The sequence below is a fragment of the Prinia subflava genome, chromosome 5, assembly GCF_021018805.1.
Source record: "Prinia subflava isolate CZ2003 ecotype Zambia chromosome 5, Cam_Psub_1.2, whole genome shotgun sequence".
Lineage (NCBI taxonomy): Eukaryota > Metazoa > Chordata > Aves > Passeriformes > Cisticolidae > Prinia > Prinia subflava.
Genome location: NC_086251.1, coordinates 14,286,843 through 14,303,056, shown reverse-complemented (window position 1 = coordinate 14,303,056; position 16,214 = coordinate 14,286,843). Strand labels below are relative to the sequence as shown.

Genomic DNA, 16,214 nt, shown 5'->3' with positions numbered 1-16,214 from the left:
TCCCCCGCTGCCGGCGCCTGAGGAAGTCCATTGTGTCCGCGGCGCGGCTCCGGCCCCCCCGACGGACGCTTCTGGTGCGCTGGGCAAGTTCCCAGTCATGCCGAGCATTCTTGGGAAGATCGGGCGATAAGGGAGGAAATGACGGAGAGTCACCCCAGCGCCGCCCGGCCCCGCGGCCCCCCCGCAGTCCCCGGGCTCGCAGCGCGGGCCGGGCGCGGCGGCAGCGGCGGCGCGGGCTCAGGTGAGGCGGCCCCGGGGCCGGGCCCGGCGCGGCGCCCGCCCCGCCCCGCTCCGCCCCGCGCGGCCGGGCGGAAGTGAGCGCAGCGCGGCGGAGCGGGGGGAGCTGCCCGCAGCCTGGAGCGCTCCCGCCGGGAGCAGCAGGACGAGGGGAAATGGCCGAGGTAGGCGCGGGGAGCGCCGGGGGTCGGGGCCGGCTGCGGGCCCCGCGCCGTCCCAGCCCGCCCCGCCGGGGCCGCTCGCTGAGCTCCGCTCCGCTCCCCGCCGTGCCCCGCTTCGCCCGCCCCTCCCGGGGGTCGCCGCGACCCTCGGCCTCCGGGCGCTGCCCGCCGCCGCCGCGGCCTCGGCGCGGCCCCGGGGCTGCCCGCGCTGCCGGGCGGCACCTGCGAGCGGCGGGCCCGGCCTCGGGGCAGCGCTGTCCGCACGGCCCGTCCCGCTCCCGGAGCCGGGCGGGCTCCCCGAGCCGGGCGGCGGCGGTGCCTGCGGGAAGCGCTTCCAGCCGGGAGCTGCGTGTGTGGAGCGCTGGAGCGGCGGAGGGGCTGCCCGCGCCCCGCAGGTGCCAGACGTGCTTGTTGGACCCGGGGGTGAAGTCTCCGCGGTGGCGGGGAGCTGTCACCGGAGGTGCCCGGCGTAGGGGCACCTTGGCAGCCGCTGCAGAGACCCAGCGGGTTTACGTTTCCTTGTTCATCCTTGGTGGCTTTGGAGTGGGCTCGCTCGCCCCGGGTTGGTGCGTTGCTGTGGTCCCAGAGAAGTTGGATGTTTACAAAGCTGATCCCTAAACAGCTCTGCTGTTTCCTCCGGGAGCTTTGCCGATGTTTCTAGTGGTACATGGAAGTTTGTGACTGCCTTGCTGTTCTTTGCTCGATGTAGTTTATTATTCTGGGTCAACACAACAAAAAAGGTATTCCTACACCTTTGTTAGCACGAGTAACCTCCCACTTCAGCTATGCTGTTGTTGGGGGAAGATGTGGTAGCAAGATGCAGTCAAAAGAAAAGTGTTTGGAAGAAAAGGAGATTCTGGTGGTCTTTTACTCATTGTATTATTTATTACAAGTCTGATACTAGAGCATAGCACAGTTAAACTGATTTAGAGTAGAGGAGAGATTCAGAGGTTTTAACTATTAAAATTGCATGTTTAATGCAGAGCTTTTTCCAAAGGGAACTGAAAATTTAAGAAAAAATGTCTGATGTTTGTACAAGATGTTGTGCAATACTTGCTTTGAATATAAACTGTGTTCTGGAGTAGTAGTGATGGATGATTTATGAAGAATCCAAAGGGGAAGCAGAAACGGGGTAGGGGAAATGAAATCAGACAGACCGAGGTATTTTTTTATATGGCTTTGTTGGTTTTGAAGGCAGTTACGTGCTTCATTCCCCCAGTACTGAGAGTGAGCCTGTAAAAAACTTTATGCATCTGGGAGGAGAAGTTGCTTAAATTGGCCTCACTTAGCGCGTTTGTGGGAGGGGGAGAAAGGGATTATAATTCCCACCAAATTCTGTTTGTCTTTTGGGGTTGTGTTTGTTCTTTTGTAAAAGCAAGTTGGAGCAAAACTGGTAAGAATAAGGGGACAGTAGAAGAAAGTTGCAAAGATAAAGGCAGAGAACACAGGCAGAAAGGACAAATACTTGAAGTTAAATGACCTTTTGGGGAGGGGACCACAAACCAGACAAGTAATAGGTTATTTAGAGTCTCATCTTCTTAAATGGTGTGCTGTATTTGAATATTCTTTTACATCTCTTACAGATACTTGTTTATGAAAAATATGAAGGAGATCTCAGAAAATATTTAAAATTTTGATTGATTTAATAAAATAGATTTGTCTTAACTACAGTGCGATAGTAATCTCAATAGTAATCGAGATTTATATACTCGAAGTTCCTCTTACCTGTGGGTTATTGCTGAGAACTCAAACATAAAGGTTCATCAGGACATATAATCATTGTATTGAAATTGGTGATTTGGTTGTTTTTATCTGATTTGAGTAGCTCTCTGTATAATAACAAAGAAAATGGAATGCCTTAAATGGAAAATGATTAAATGGAAAATGGAAAAATAGCATTTCAAAATGTTTAAAAAAAACTTTCTGATTTTGTCTTCCTTTGTTTCTTACTTCTGAAACTAAATTGAAATTAGTGATATTTCTTACTCAGTGTTGCTCTTGTGTTTGCTGCCTAGCTGGAGACACTTGGATTAAAATGTTGTTTAAGAAATAAATATGCTGAGGTGATGTTTTGGAGGGCTTTTTTTTTGTTGTTGTTGTCTTAGGCTTTGATGTGGGACCAAACCCAGACGGTATGGGGTTATTTTGAAAAATGAATGCTAGATTTGAATTTTATTAGAGTAGGATTGCATATTGTTTGTCTTTTAAACTCTTGAACAATCTTAAGGTGGCCTTGTGGGAACTTCGAAAATTGCAATGAAGTAGCACTGGTGGGTAGGCCAGTGTAAGTTCAACACTGATATGACTAAAATTCATAAAATATGACGTCAGCCTTAAAGACATTCAAGTAAAGGTCGTCTTTTTCTTGTTTTTGTTTTTGTTTTAGAAGTGTTGCTTTTAAGTGTCTGCAGTCAGTACAGAGATTACTTGGTGTTTATTTGTTTTTAGGATAATACACCAAGCTTAAAAATGAGAGAGTGTTCCACAAATATCAGTTGTTTGCTTTATGGATGTGTAACTGTGTAAACATATCGTTCTATTTTAAGTAGAAGATGGGGATGTGTAATTAATTACCAGAACCAGGGTTCAGTCTTTATCAACGGTGGTCAATAAAACCAGTCATCTAATTCAGTGTCGTCCATCCCCTTTGTAGGTGATGTAAGTTTGTGAGGAGAATGATGAAGTTGTTTCCAGGCTGGACTGGGAAGAGAAGGAGGAAATGTTTCAAAACATGCCAGTAATGATAAACCTCACATAAGCTATAAAAATTTTAGAATGATATGCTTTCGTCAAAGCTCACATAAAAAAGTTATGAGAAATATTACTTGAATCTATAACTTTGTAGAAATGCAGCCTGAAAGTGTTTCCTTAGATTAACCTATCCAAGTGATGGTCACTTCAGAGGGAAGAAAAGGAAGTAAGAGGGAGAAGGTATGCCTGCATGTTTCATGTAACTTGTAATTTGAAGTTACAAACAAAACATCACTTACAAAAACCCAGCCACAACTTGCAGTGTGTAGTGTGTGAGGACCCTGTGGTGTTTGTGCTAAGGGAATGTCACTGGTTCAGATCTGCAGGTTGTGTAGTGCATTGTGACCTAGAGAAAATAATTGAGGCTTCAGTGTTGTGGTTGATATTTGTAGGGGACTGATCAAGAACAGGTCATCAATAACAGGTCTGATCTTCTGCTTAGATTGTAGTCACAGCAGAGGAGCAGAGCGTGGTGACAGCGCTGTTAGAAGGTGAGGGCTGAAGTTTACCCAAGTTCAGCATCCATCTGAACAAATTCCTGATGACAAAGTCCATCAAGAGTCTTAATCTTAGAGAAGTTACCTCAGGATTCAGGAAGTACTTGAGTGCCAAATGAGTGGAGACTAGAAGGGTATTTTGAGGAAGTGTTTGTGTTGGTTTAGCTTTTTCCTATTTGCATTTCCAAAGCCACCTTTAGAGACAAGATAAGGGTGAGATGAACCTTTGGTCTGAGTGTAGCCACCCTGTTCAGTCCTCTACCTGTGTATTGTAAGAGACACAAACACCATAATGGTTGAATCAATACATGTAATAATCATTTAGTGTTTCTGATGGATAAAGCATGGAGGTACACGCGAACGGTGCATTTGTTCTGTCAATTAGTAATCAGCAATTCTGCTCGATCTCCTGTGAATATGAGGTGACTGAGAAGCATCTGCTGGTTAGAACTGAAACTGTGCAAGTTTCCAGCCTGAGGGGAAACTCAGCTGCTGAAGCAAGTGGTGGAAATAATTTGGCTACTGCAGCAGAATTGCATTAGGTTAGCCTGGTAGGGTGAAACTAATACAGTGATACGGAGTTAAGTCCGGGTCAGAGCTGAGGTGTCAGTGTTTCCTCTCCGTGAATGTTTTTGATGGTGTTTTGTTGAAGGTGCACAGGGAGTAAAATAGGATCTCTGTGGGGGAGAGTTGTTTTCATTTCCCAGTGTTAACAGCCTCTGTACCTTGCATTGTGAGCCTCCTGCATTTTCCTGTGTTTTCAATGTTTTGTGATATCGGGAGGATGTCTGCAGGGCTTACTTCGGGCACATAATTTAGGAAAAATTGGGATTTTAACATGGTCCTCTGTCTGTGCTGCAGAATATTATAGAACCATATGGACATCTCTGTTGTGGTAATTAAAGCAGACAGCACAGGTGTTTGTTTCGTCTTTCTCTGTTCTACCTACACTAGACACTTTCTATGGTTTTGATAAAATTGGATATGTAGTTTAAAATGTCCTGTCTTCTGTGTAGTTCCACTGGGATTAAGATTAATGGAAGTACTAGTTTAGCTACATGCTCCAGGTAATTTGTCATGCTCTACATGTGGGTCAGACCCCACACTGCATGAATAACTAAGGTCCCTTCCAGTCATAATTGTTCCATGAAAGTGATATTCCAGAATAAAATTACTTTGCAAGTCAGGAATTACTGCACCAATTATTCAGCTGGGGAATCAAAATATTTGGGATAATGACCTCAGTTAAAGAATAGGAAAAAGCCTCCCCTTAAGCCAGCAGCTAATGTTGATTCTCTATGAAAGTTTGTATTGCCTGAGTGTTTTCAAGTAGCCTTTGAAAAGCGGGATTGGTGGAGGGATTGCGTACGTCAGGGTGACGTGGAGAAAAGCACAACTTAAGAGGTGTCTGTAGGGCAAGGGAACCAGTACAAAGTTTTTAAAAGCAAACTTTTGAAACAGGAATGGAATTGAAAGCATTATTCTGTAAGGAGAAACATTGCAACAGAACTAGAATTCCTAGCCTTTGTCAAACAATGCGGGTAATAAGCTTGGCTGTGAGGCATGGAAAAAACTATCTTGGCCAAGTGCATCGGAATGAAACAGCCTGGGATGCCATCAGTTTCATTCTTGCTCTTTTCTGGTACCTGCATCCAGAAAATCCTGGGCAGGAACAGAACAGGATACTGTTTGAGAGCTGAGAACAGGATAGGAAGAAACACAGGGATGCAAATTTTGGTGAGTAGTTTACAGCTGATGAAACCAATGCCAAGCTTCCTGCTGATTTGTGTCTTCCACTGATTGGCTTTAAGGACTTCTTGCCATGATTCAATCATTTATAAAGTTTATCCTGGTGATAAATCTGTAGTGTCCAGTTATATGAGCTCTTGCTAGGGTTTTCTTTTAGCTGTGACATCCAGTGTTCTTGGCAGGGTCAGGGTTTTGTTTTATGAAACTTGCATGGAATTCAATTATCTTTGTGACCCCCATCTCTTAATGGAGACCTAAATGGAGTGGTGGTTAGGTTCAATATTTGAGGGAAGGAGTACAATAGCAGCAATGTGCTGAGTAAGCTTGCAAACATGCTGTAGCAAATCTGCATGTATCCACATCTGCTGATGGAAGGGCTTGCAGTGGTAGTGGTGCAAACCATGGCAGGGGAAGAGTGTGGCCATGGCCATGGTCTGTAGGGATCTGTACTGCCCTCGCTGAGATCTGGCTGGAACATCATGACAGATGCATCCATGCTTTGTCTCTCTTGAAACACCGTTCAAAACCTAAAGATTCAAATCTAACAGCAGCTACAAAGTGTGCCATATCTGTGAATGATCCTCTGCACAGTGTCCTGGGTGAAAATTGATTTCGATAGTTCATAAATTTTTATGAGCACTGAAACAGCTGAGGTTGGATTTTTCAAGGGATTTGTTGCTGATGTTGAAAGACCTTAAAGGCTGAGACTTCCTGTTCTGGTGCTAGAAACATCCTATTCTTGCCTAGCCCTGAAGATCAAAGGTTTTGTGATGAAATTGTACTTTCTAGACGTAAATGAAATTTCAAAATCAAAGTCAAGAGATGTGGTTCTTGCTTAGGTATTTATGATCTGAATGATTTGAGCAAAACAAATGAAATGAGTGTTGGTTCAGGGTTTGTGCCCAATTAAAAATTGCACCTGTATTTGAGCAAGTGCAAGCGTCTTTGAAGATGAGCTGAAACAAAATGGATTCAATTTTCTGGTTAACTCTGTTAATCTCATTTGTAAGGAGGCACTTGCTAATTTTGCTAAAATGACTGGATTAAAGAAGCTACTAAGTTTTTAGTGGAAAGATATCTTGATAGAACTGTATAGCTTTAACAGTGACCTTTCAGATCTGTTTGTTATTGAGAAAACCTCCAGTTCAAACATAACATTATTTTAAAAGAATAACAGCCTTACTTCAAGAAGTCACGTCATGAGTATGTGCTCAGTTTTTTCTCAGTTTTAGCAGTCTGAGTGCATCTGGCAGAGATGGCTTCTGAACATCAAAGTTCTTGTGACTTTTTTCTTTCTTTTTTCCTGCTAAGGAGTTTTCCTGCTGTAGCAAATGTCTGGTTATGAATTCCTTTGCAGATGATTAGTATTTTCCACAGTATATTACTGCTGTCGTATTTTTGCTAACTTTTCCCTGGTTTCCCATAAAACTGCTACTGTCTCTGGTATGCAGGCAAGATTTGTTAATTTTAAGTTAGCTGTGATTCAATGTGAGGCAAATGCTTCAAGTATTTTTTGTTTTCTTTAATGGCAAAATAACATCAAAGTTACTTAGAAAATTGCACTTGTTTTGAGGAAGCGCTGGCTACTGTATGCCAGGGCCTTACTTTATAAGGAATACAGGAAATGGCCTGACTTGTTATCATTGCTTCTGTATTTAGTCCTTGGACTCCGGGGAATTCATGTGCACTGATTTCTGATAGCTATAAAGTACTTCTTGTGATGAAATTACCAAATAATATGTTCTGTGCTTGCGTAGAACAACTTATAAATAGGGTATTACAAGCCTTGAATGTTTTTGAAAAGAAAGCTGTGCAACTCATCTGAAATAGAGAAGAATGTTAACATGTACATGAGCAGATGGTGAGATTACCTCTGCTTAAGGTAAAACGATTTATGTCTGATGAAGTCATCCCTTGCTCATTAAGATAGGAAGCTAATTTAGATTTTGGGAGTCTTTGTCCTAGTGGGGATGTAATGTCCTGTATTGGTTCCCTGAAGCTTATTACCAGAAAACTATAAATTCCTTATTGGAAAGAAAATTCTTCGTGGTTCCATTTTATGTATTTGCTAGACTAGTGCATATCTAATTTTTATTTTTTAATGTTAGTCTCTCTAAGTGAAAATACGGTTTAAATTCATTTCCATTCTGTGTAGAGGCTTTGGTCTGTGTAGAAGGAGATGGTCAGGCATCTTGCAGTTTCTTGGTTCTTGATTATTAATAAGTTTTCTTGCTTTTTTTAAAGAGTATTTTACTCTGAAATACTGAGTGATGTGCAATACACAAAATTATATAACAATACACAGGTACTTGAGTGATCAAATTAACTTTAGGCTCTAAACAAAATCATGTAAAATTGTCACCAGGGAAGTTTTGCTCTTGCAGAAACTCTGCTAGACCAGAGCCAAAGAGGTCTACAAACTCCTGTCTGATCAGAACTGCATGAGAAAGGAAATACTGCTTCAAATTAGTGAAATCTGACTGCAGAGACATTATCCTTGCTCAGGGCTGTAGATAAATTGTGTGGTTGAGGTTTTAGACCCACTTTTAAAGGAAGCAGGTGTGGTTCTGCTAGAGCAGTGGAAATGTGGTGGACTTCACCCAAATATGAATGTGTCTGTTTAATTTCAAAATTAGGGGACAAGTAAGTGGTGTAGGGGATTGTTTTATTACTTCTGAATTTCTGTTATAATCTCTTCAATTGCTTCTGGCTTTCCTTGAAAAATAATAAAAATAATAAATAAACAAAATGTTTCTCACATTCTTTGAGTGCTTGGCAAGAGGAGCACTCTTGAAGGTGGACAGATTGACGGCTGAAAACTGATTATTACTGTTACTTAAAATAGTGTGCAGCAGTTCAGATGAGAGCAGTCCTAGCTTTGTAAGGATCACTTCTGGGTTTTCAGTGACCTCCCATTGTTGCAAACTTCTGGTGAGTTCCTATAGCTTGGTCAGTAATGGTTCAGGATTCCAGGATTTGAATTGAAACTTATTTTTCTCATATTTGAGGAGTTTCCTGCTGATAGATGATCCTAATGGAATTTGCCCTTCTCTTTGTAAATGTTGGAGAAGTTTAAATTCTGCTCACTCTCTGCCTTTGAACTTAAATGGCTGCAAAGTGAGAGGTTCAAAGTGAAGCTAAACTTATGTGAAAAAGTTAACTGATGCTGCATGGTTAGCATATGAAAGAAGGTCTGTGGTATTTAAATCATGCTTATGCCTAGGGAGCTTTTCTTCTGATGTGTTGTATGAATTTACTGCTTAGAACTGGCATGCAGCATAAAGTTGCACCAAAACTATTGCAATTTTATCAGATTTTTTTATATCAGTTTTTTTCTATGTCAAACTCTTTTGAAAGGTCAAACAGGTTTGAAAGAAACCTGCAGTGTGCCTATAAAATGTGACAGAAATTATTACACTGACTTCAGAAGTTTCCCAAGGACAGGACATACAGCAATCACATTATGTGTATGTATGCTGTTGAGGCTGTCTTGCGAAGAGCAAGGCCAAAATTCAAATTTTCAGATAACCACTAACAATAACCTTCTCTCTTGAATGCTGAAGTCCCTGGGTTTGGCAGTGCAAGTGTGCTGTCATGAAGTGACCAAAACACAGCACTGTAATGTGAAATTGTGACACAGACAAGCAGTTATTTATTGGGTGGCTGGGATGCTGTAGGTGTTGTGAATGAAGGTGCTGTGTACCGCGTTTCTGGGAGCTGGGAGTGTTTATCTGCAGCTGTGACCTCCTCCAGCAGTGGCGCTCCTTGTGAACAGGAGACCTCTTGGTGATACGGAGATCAAGGCCATCGATTTCAGCAGAAAAAGAATGCTTTTTTTTTCTTTAAGAGCTGGCTGTTGTTTATGTATAACACTTTAAAGATCATATAATCTTCTTTTTCATCTCCTTGAACAATCACTTGTAATTGTCAAGCAGCAATTGAATGGATTGATAATCTTGTAAATTGTAGCCCAAGCAGTAATGAGTAGTCTCGGAAAGCATGGCTCTATTTTATTTTTTTGAAGACAGTTCAGGAAAAAGCCCTGCTGCTCTTTAGAATCCTCAGGCAACAGCAAGACTGAAAACTGCAAGCTGCACTCACCTCAGGCTGCTGCTTCTTGGAAAAGACAAGTAGGAATTCTTGAGAGGACTTAATAAAGTCAGGGTGTTCTTGCATCTAAAAATCTGACATAGCAGTTTTAACCAGCTGTAAGTTAATGAGGAGATTAAAGCCAGCTTAGCTTTCTAGACAGTCTGAGAAGGTGGTGTCAAGTATATGAGACTTCTCATTAGGATATTATCCGTGGCTGGTAGGCTTAGACCATCCACAAAATATTCAGAACGGCTTCAGGAGAAGTTTTAGTATGATTGTCCTGCTAACAGGAGTGTAGTAAGTAATTGAAGGCCACATTTGTGCCATTAATGGAACCAGAGACCTGCATTGTCTGTGAAGGAGCCCTGCAGAATAGGTTGGGGCTTTTTAATTTATTCCCTGATTATGTTCTACACTGAGTTCTGGAGCAGCAGAGTAGGCAGCAGACAGGGCAACACTTCTTCCTAATAGCAATATTTATGGCTTTATTTGGTGTAAACTCTGCAGCTTCAAATACTGTACAGAAGAGGGTCTGGGGTTTGGTTTTTTTCTGTAGACTTTGTCTGTGTTGAATATTTACATAATTATCCTGTGGAATGGATTCATGCCTGTAATTTCCAAAGCTCCTCCTTAAGACTTTATGCCCCAGGACCTGAGTTGTATGTTTTTCAGGGTTTTATAATTTTATTAGTCTGTCACTGTTTCAGTCTTTCTGAAGCCACACTTTTTTGTTTAAATCTTGTCTTGGTAACTGTAACGTCATTTCTTTTTTCATTTTGCTTTGTGAAGGGTTTCAGTTGGATTTGTCTTCAGACTGAGCTGAAATGTATAGAACCTCTTACAAAGATGTCTGTCCTTCACACTATAAGCCATTGAAATGAAGTAGATAAAACAAAAGCTTGGCCAGACTTAAAGAATTTAAAGAATCTATTATAAATCTGTTAAGAATCTTGCTGTCTGTGTGGGGAGTCCTGAGAAATAGTCACTTTGTTTGAGGCACATCTCACTAGTTTGATTCAAGGAGGGGAAAAAAAAAACCCTATCTAAAATCCAAACCCTTCTAATGGGTGTGAATTGAAAGAGAACATAAAGAATTTTGTGTTCTCTGCCTTATTTGCTGTAGAGAATTCTTAATTTGTAGATTGTTGCATGACTTAAACTCAGAATGATTTGCCTTCGTAAGGCTCATCTAGTTCAGTGAAACTGTGTTTTAATGAGGATTGCTGATTATGTAACCCTCCTAGCAGAAACTCATTATTCCTGATTTTTATCTTGCTGCTTGAGGTGCATACTGGCTATTGCTGGAAGACACTTATCTCCTGGGCTCAGCTCTGACCCAGCTGTGTGCAAAAAGCTGGAGAATAAAGTAGAAGTAATGCTGAAAAATAACACGGTTATTGTGGCAATCTCTTGCAAGATTATTTTAATAAACAGTCTGCATAGATATTGTGAATATGGGAAGTTGTATCATAGTCCTAAGCACAAGACTGGAATTGGAGAAATGTAAAATACCATTTTCTTGGTGGTGGCCTTAAGCAAAGGTGACCTTCTGTAGTTTCTTCCCTTACCTAGTAGTGAATGACACTTTCTGTAAAGGCCTGTTAAAGAGATTAGTCAATGAGCAGCTGTACTTAAATATCTTATTTTGCTTGTCCAAGAAATGTCATTTCATAACCATTATTTTTCTTGTTAAGAGGGTAAAGTACAATATTTTCCAAAGGAAGAGAGGTCCTTCAGTGTCATTATGACCATTACAATCATGGTACAGCAGTTTGAAAGGTCTGGTTTTGTAATCTAGTGAAGTAAGGTGGAAGTCCTTTTGATAATGGGCTTTATCAATGTTATATTTGTATAGTCTTTAGAATGACTTCTGCTCCCAAGATTGCACCTGTGTAATTGCTCAAGTCTGAAAACCGCTACATACCTGAAGGTGGCCTTTGTGTGTCTTGGGTCTAGTGGTGCAAAAACAAACTGAGTGCTCACTAGCACCAGTAGGCAGAGTAAGAAAAATGAATGGGTCTTGCATAATTCAAAGACTGTGAATTTATTTGTGTGGCTTCTTTTGAAGTTTGACGCTACCTCCCCCCAAAAAACCCCAAAATTAACCTCTTCAAAATTTTACATCCTGGGTTTCTGAAGGACATGTGCAACTTTGTCAGCTGGTGGTGTGTCACTTAGCAGTTGTCCTGGTATGATTTTTGCATGTGTTTCTAATGTTTCATTTCCTTTTCAGGTCTGCTGAATCCGCTCTGAAGCCAAGGGTAGACAACCCGTGCGAGGGAAGTGTTGCTGCTTTTCATGGACATCTGCTCTTGCGGCATGGCCCAGATATCCAGCAGCAATGGATTCAAACAGCGCTCCTCGCCTTCTCTGTCAGCCCCAAGGTCAAAAGATGTGGACAAAGAGGAGGCACTGCAGATGGAAGCTGAGGCGTTAGCCAAGATGCAGAAAGAAAGAGGTGTAGCTGGTAATAAACAAACCTTTCATGCTTTAAGCAGCCCCAGACAAAAAGCACAGACTCATAACAAGCAGGACCATGATCTCATGGTGTTTCCAGAGTCTGATGCCAAGAGCATGGAAGATAAACTAAGTACCATTGACATAGAGAAGCTTACTCCTGCTGAACTAGAGAAACTGCTGCTGGATGACAATTTTGAATCTAGTAGAGTACCTACGTTACCAGCAAGTCCTGTTTTGAGCCCATCTGTGTCTTCACAATTTTATCTTGGGCCCGCGGGTCAGAGGAGACAGTGGATACCTGGAATACCAGCACCTGTGACATGCACTTTACCTCCTATTTACACCTCAGCTTCTTACACAAAACAGACTGGTGTATTTCAGAACGGATTCCATCCAAGTATGTCGTCTTATCCCTCTAGAGAGCCTATTTATCTTGGTCTTCCAAGACAGTCACAGTACATTTCATACCCACTGGCAGCTACCACACCTTTCCATCCACATGGGGGCCTACCCTTGTACCCTCCAGTACTCACACCAGAAATGGCAAAAGTATTTGACAAAATTGCAAGCACTTCGGAATTCCTGAGAAATGGGAAGTCGAGCACGGACCTAGAAATGACTTCCCTAAAGTCTGCAGTGTCCAACCTGCCGGCCTCGGAGAGCTGTGGGGATGTCAGTAAATTCGACTGGCTGGATTTGGATCCTCTGAGTAAACCAAAAGTGGACACTGTGGAGACTTTAAACAAAGCAGAGGATGATGGAGAGAGGGTTTCAAGTATGACTGCTGAAGACCCATGGGATGCTGTTCTGTTAGAAGAAAAGCTGTTACTAGCTTGTCACCTGGAAAGAAAGGTTAATGGGAAATCTTCTGGAGCGACAGTCACAAGGAGTCAGTCCTTAAACATGAGAACAACTCAGCTTGCAAAGTTACAGGGCCAAACATCACAGGTATGTAAATCAGTGTCTTTAAATTGCAGTGTAACAGTAAAGATTAACAACAGTATTTAAAGACACTTCTAGGTCTGTTATTCATTTTATGTGTATTACTTGGTTTGAGTGGTGTCCAAATAATGTGATGTTATGTATGTATTAGTGCTGTTCAGAAAATTGAACATTACTACTGAATTATCTCCCAAATTACCTCTGCCCTTGTGTAATCCTTCCACATCTACTGAGGAAATTGTTTTTCAACTCAACACTCCAGTAAGAAATAGAAAGAATACTCAGCACAATTAAGTGTCTAAATCATATTGATAAATGTTTCAATTTTATGAGCAATTCATATGATACTGTGAAATAGAAAGATGGTGAGCTAAGTACTGAAAGTTTTATCCTGCCATTTACAAGACCACAATTCTCTTTTGTAGGTAGAAAGCTTTCCTTCTGTGTAGGAATGCTAGACAGAACTTTTGGTTATACTGTGTTGGGTGGTGGAGTGGCTGTTGGGTCTGAAACACCGTACTTCTGCTCTAGAGGAAGGCAAAACATCTTTGTGTGATGTTACTTTTATCAAGCGGGGCAAAAAGATGTTTGAGAGATTCTTCTCTAGGATCACTTTATTGAAACATTCAAGACCAAACTCTCAACAAGTGCTTTAGCTATGGCACTTGTATCTTTGAGCACGGAGCACATGCAGTTTGTGTCAAAACCAAACTGCAGCAGGTCATCAATACTGTCACAGGATCATCTGCTTAATTACACCCCATTAGGGCATCCTGCTTTTCCTCAAGTCCAGTAAAACACTGTAGGTTATTGATCTTTTCCCACATTTTTAATTCTTTCTGTGATAATTCCACCACAAAACAAAACAAACAAACATAAAAACCCACCAAACAACCACCCAACCAAAAAAACCCACCAAAAAAACTAAACAAAAAACCAAAAACATGTTTTAAAATATTAGTCTGCTCACTAGGAAGTGGATATTAATGGTTTTGGGGGGTTTGTTTTGGTGGAGTACAAAACTGAAAGAGAAGCGGAGAAGTTTTCAGTGGAGAAGCCAGCACCCTGGCAAGGTTGATAATGGCCAAAAAATCCTGTATTTGTAGAAACTGGATAGAGAATGGGAAGTGAAGGATTTGTTTGCTTTGGAGACTTTGGTTTACAGCTGTTTTAAATCTTACATGTTGTCTTTCTAGGTGTTTTTAATAGGCTAGGGACATGCCATGAAAAAACAACTGTTATCACTCCAGGATATTTTCCAAATAATTCCTGATTTCTTCCCTCCCCACCCCCAAACTGGAGGAGTTTTTTTTCTCAGAAATAGGAATATTTTCTAGACTGTGGCATAAAAGATGGTCTAAATTTCCACTGAAGTAAAATTTTTGGCCACTCATTTGAAGGATTTCCTGTTTTTTCTGGGTTAAGTGTCAGTATTCTGGCTAAAGTTCAGTAGAAGGCCAGTGGAGAAAGAATAAAACCCACCCTGAAACCAAAATAATCCATTTATCTCTGGTTTTGTGCCGGGTATACAGATCTTGGGGTCTGACTTAATTTTATTTTTTTCCCCTGCTTGCTGCTGAGCTGTGATACATTAGCTCTGTTATTTCCTAGTATTTGGAGAGGCATGTAAATTTGGGCTCTACAGCAGTTTGCTTCCCAGTTTGCGATGTCATCTGGTGATGTTTGTCAGTTTTTCAGTGGTGGCTGGATGGCTGTAATTAACTCCTGACTAATAACTAGGCTACACTGGATCAGTGCTTCTCAGGTGGTGTCTGTAGGAAGTGGTGTTTGACTGTTGCTGATTGAAATCTGGCTTTATACACCCCAGGTGTTTTTCAAGAATGTAGGATTTCAGACAGTCTTTCCTGTTCACAAGGTCCTGTTCATAGCAGTCTCCTGCTATTTGCATGTCATGTATTGACTACTGACTCATAAATGAAGTTCAAGCTCTGCCTTCACATGGTCTTTTCTTCTGCCACTTTTGATTAAAGGGCTGTTCCAGCTCCTCCTCATCAGTCATCTGATTTTCAGAGAGCACATTTGTAACTAGCTGTTAACAAATGTTCTTCTTTCAGGATGGAACAGCAGGTACTTAAGATGAAAGAATCATTTTGATATTTACCTCAATATGCTACAAGAGATAGTGACTTTCTGTCAGCTTTCATTGCAAGCTTTGTGTGAGAGCTTCTCTTTCCTTTTTTACTTTTTTGGAGTTGACTTCTGAGAATTTTAGCTCTCTGTGTGAGAGCACAGTGTACCACGTGCCTTGTACCTCAGCATGAATAAAGCCTCATTATTACAGGCAGGGCCATCCTGCTTGGGACTCCTTATTGCATCTGCTTTATTTGTGATAGACCATCAGAACTGACAGAACATCAATTCTGTAGTCAATTAATTCTTCTTGAGTCACCATCTTTTTCCAGCAAGTTCTTAATTTATAGCAGACTTCTGCAGTGAATGCCCAATTGAGGGTTTGAGATTTACTTTCCGCTTGTGCTCCTCTAGACTTGTTTTGGCACCATACTCCAGTTCTAGTCTATGTATGAAGGGAGGTGAGGATACAAGACTGTAAGTTAGCAGGGTTGCTTCTGCTATTAGAGAAGAAAATAAAGATTTAAAGATGAGTCTCTCAATTGGATATATAACCTGGGTAGTCTCTCTTTTGCCTATCCTGTGGTACTGCTTGATTTTCTAGTTTAAATAATTTTCTACTCAGTGTAATAGGAAGCTGAGTTACGTAGGCTGTATTTTTGGCAGTTCTCTTGTATTTTCTCCAATTTGTCCCAGGTTTACACGTTCTTCAAAGTATATTTTTTTAGTCTTGCATCTTAACAAGTCTGGATCATTCCCCCAAACCCTTCCTAAAAACTCAGTCACTCAGTCTCCCTGCCCTTTAAACAAAAGTATTAGTATTTTGATTCAATCAAAAATGTATTTTGATTCTGTCAAAACTTATGACTATTTGTCTGTTTAATCCCTGAATCAGTAGATTGCTTTGTTTTGATAAAGTATCTATTTGTATCTATTCTTAATTTTGCCTATTGAATGTATATATTCATATTTGAAGTAGTTATACATTTAGTATTCCCCTTTAAATCCTTCAGTATTTGTCACTCATTTCTGAAAGCAGAGGCAAAAAGCATCATTTTGTCCTCTTTTATGTGTTTTCTCTTGCTTTCCACAGAGCTTCTGAGTCTTGTGGCTTTGTATACTCATGGAATTTTATTTAACTTGACTTTTGTTAATTTATTGGGGTTTGAGTTTGTTTGCCATTGTTGAGATTAATTGTATTTACAGACCACTTCTATTTTTGCAGCCTTTGCTG

At 41.2% G+C, this 16,214-nt stretch overlaps 1 protein-coding gene across 3 annotated transcripts in view; it reads left to right on the top strand.

The window, feature by feature from the left end:
* Positions 1 to 218: 218 nt before the first annotated feature.
* PIK3C2A (phosphatidylinositol-4-phosphate 3-kinase catalytic subunit type 2 alpha) overlaps positions 219 to 16,214 on the top strand; it is a 51,130-nt gene continuing 35,134 nt past the window's right edge. For 2 of the 3 annotated variants that reach the window (XM_063398093.1, XM_063398091.1), the window contains exons 1-2: positions 252 to 401; positions 11,721 to 12,895. In XM_063398093.1, coding sequence (XP_063254163.1) covers positions 11,786 to 12,895 — 1,110 coding nt within the window. In that variant the 5' untranslated portion in view covers positions 252 to 401; positions 11,721 to 11,785. The other variant, XM_063398092.1, reaches the window with a different exon arrangement.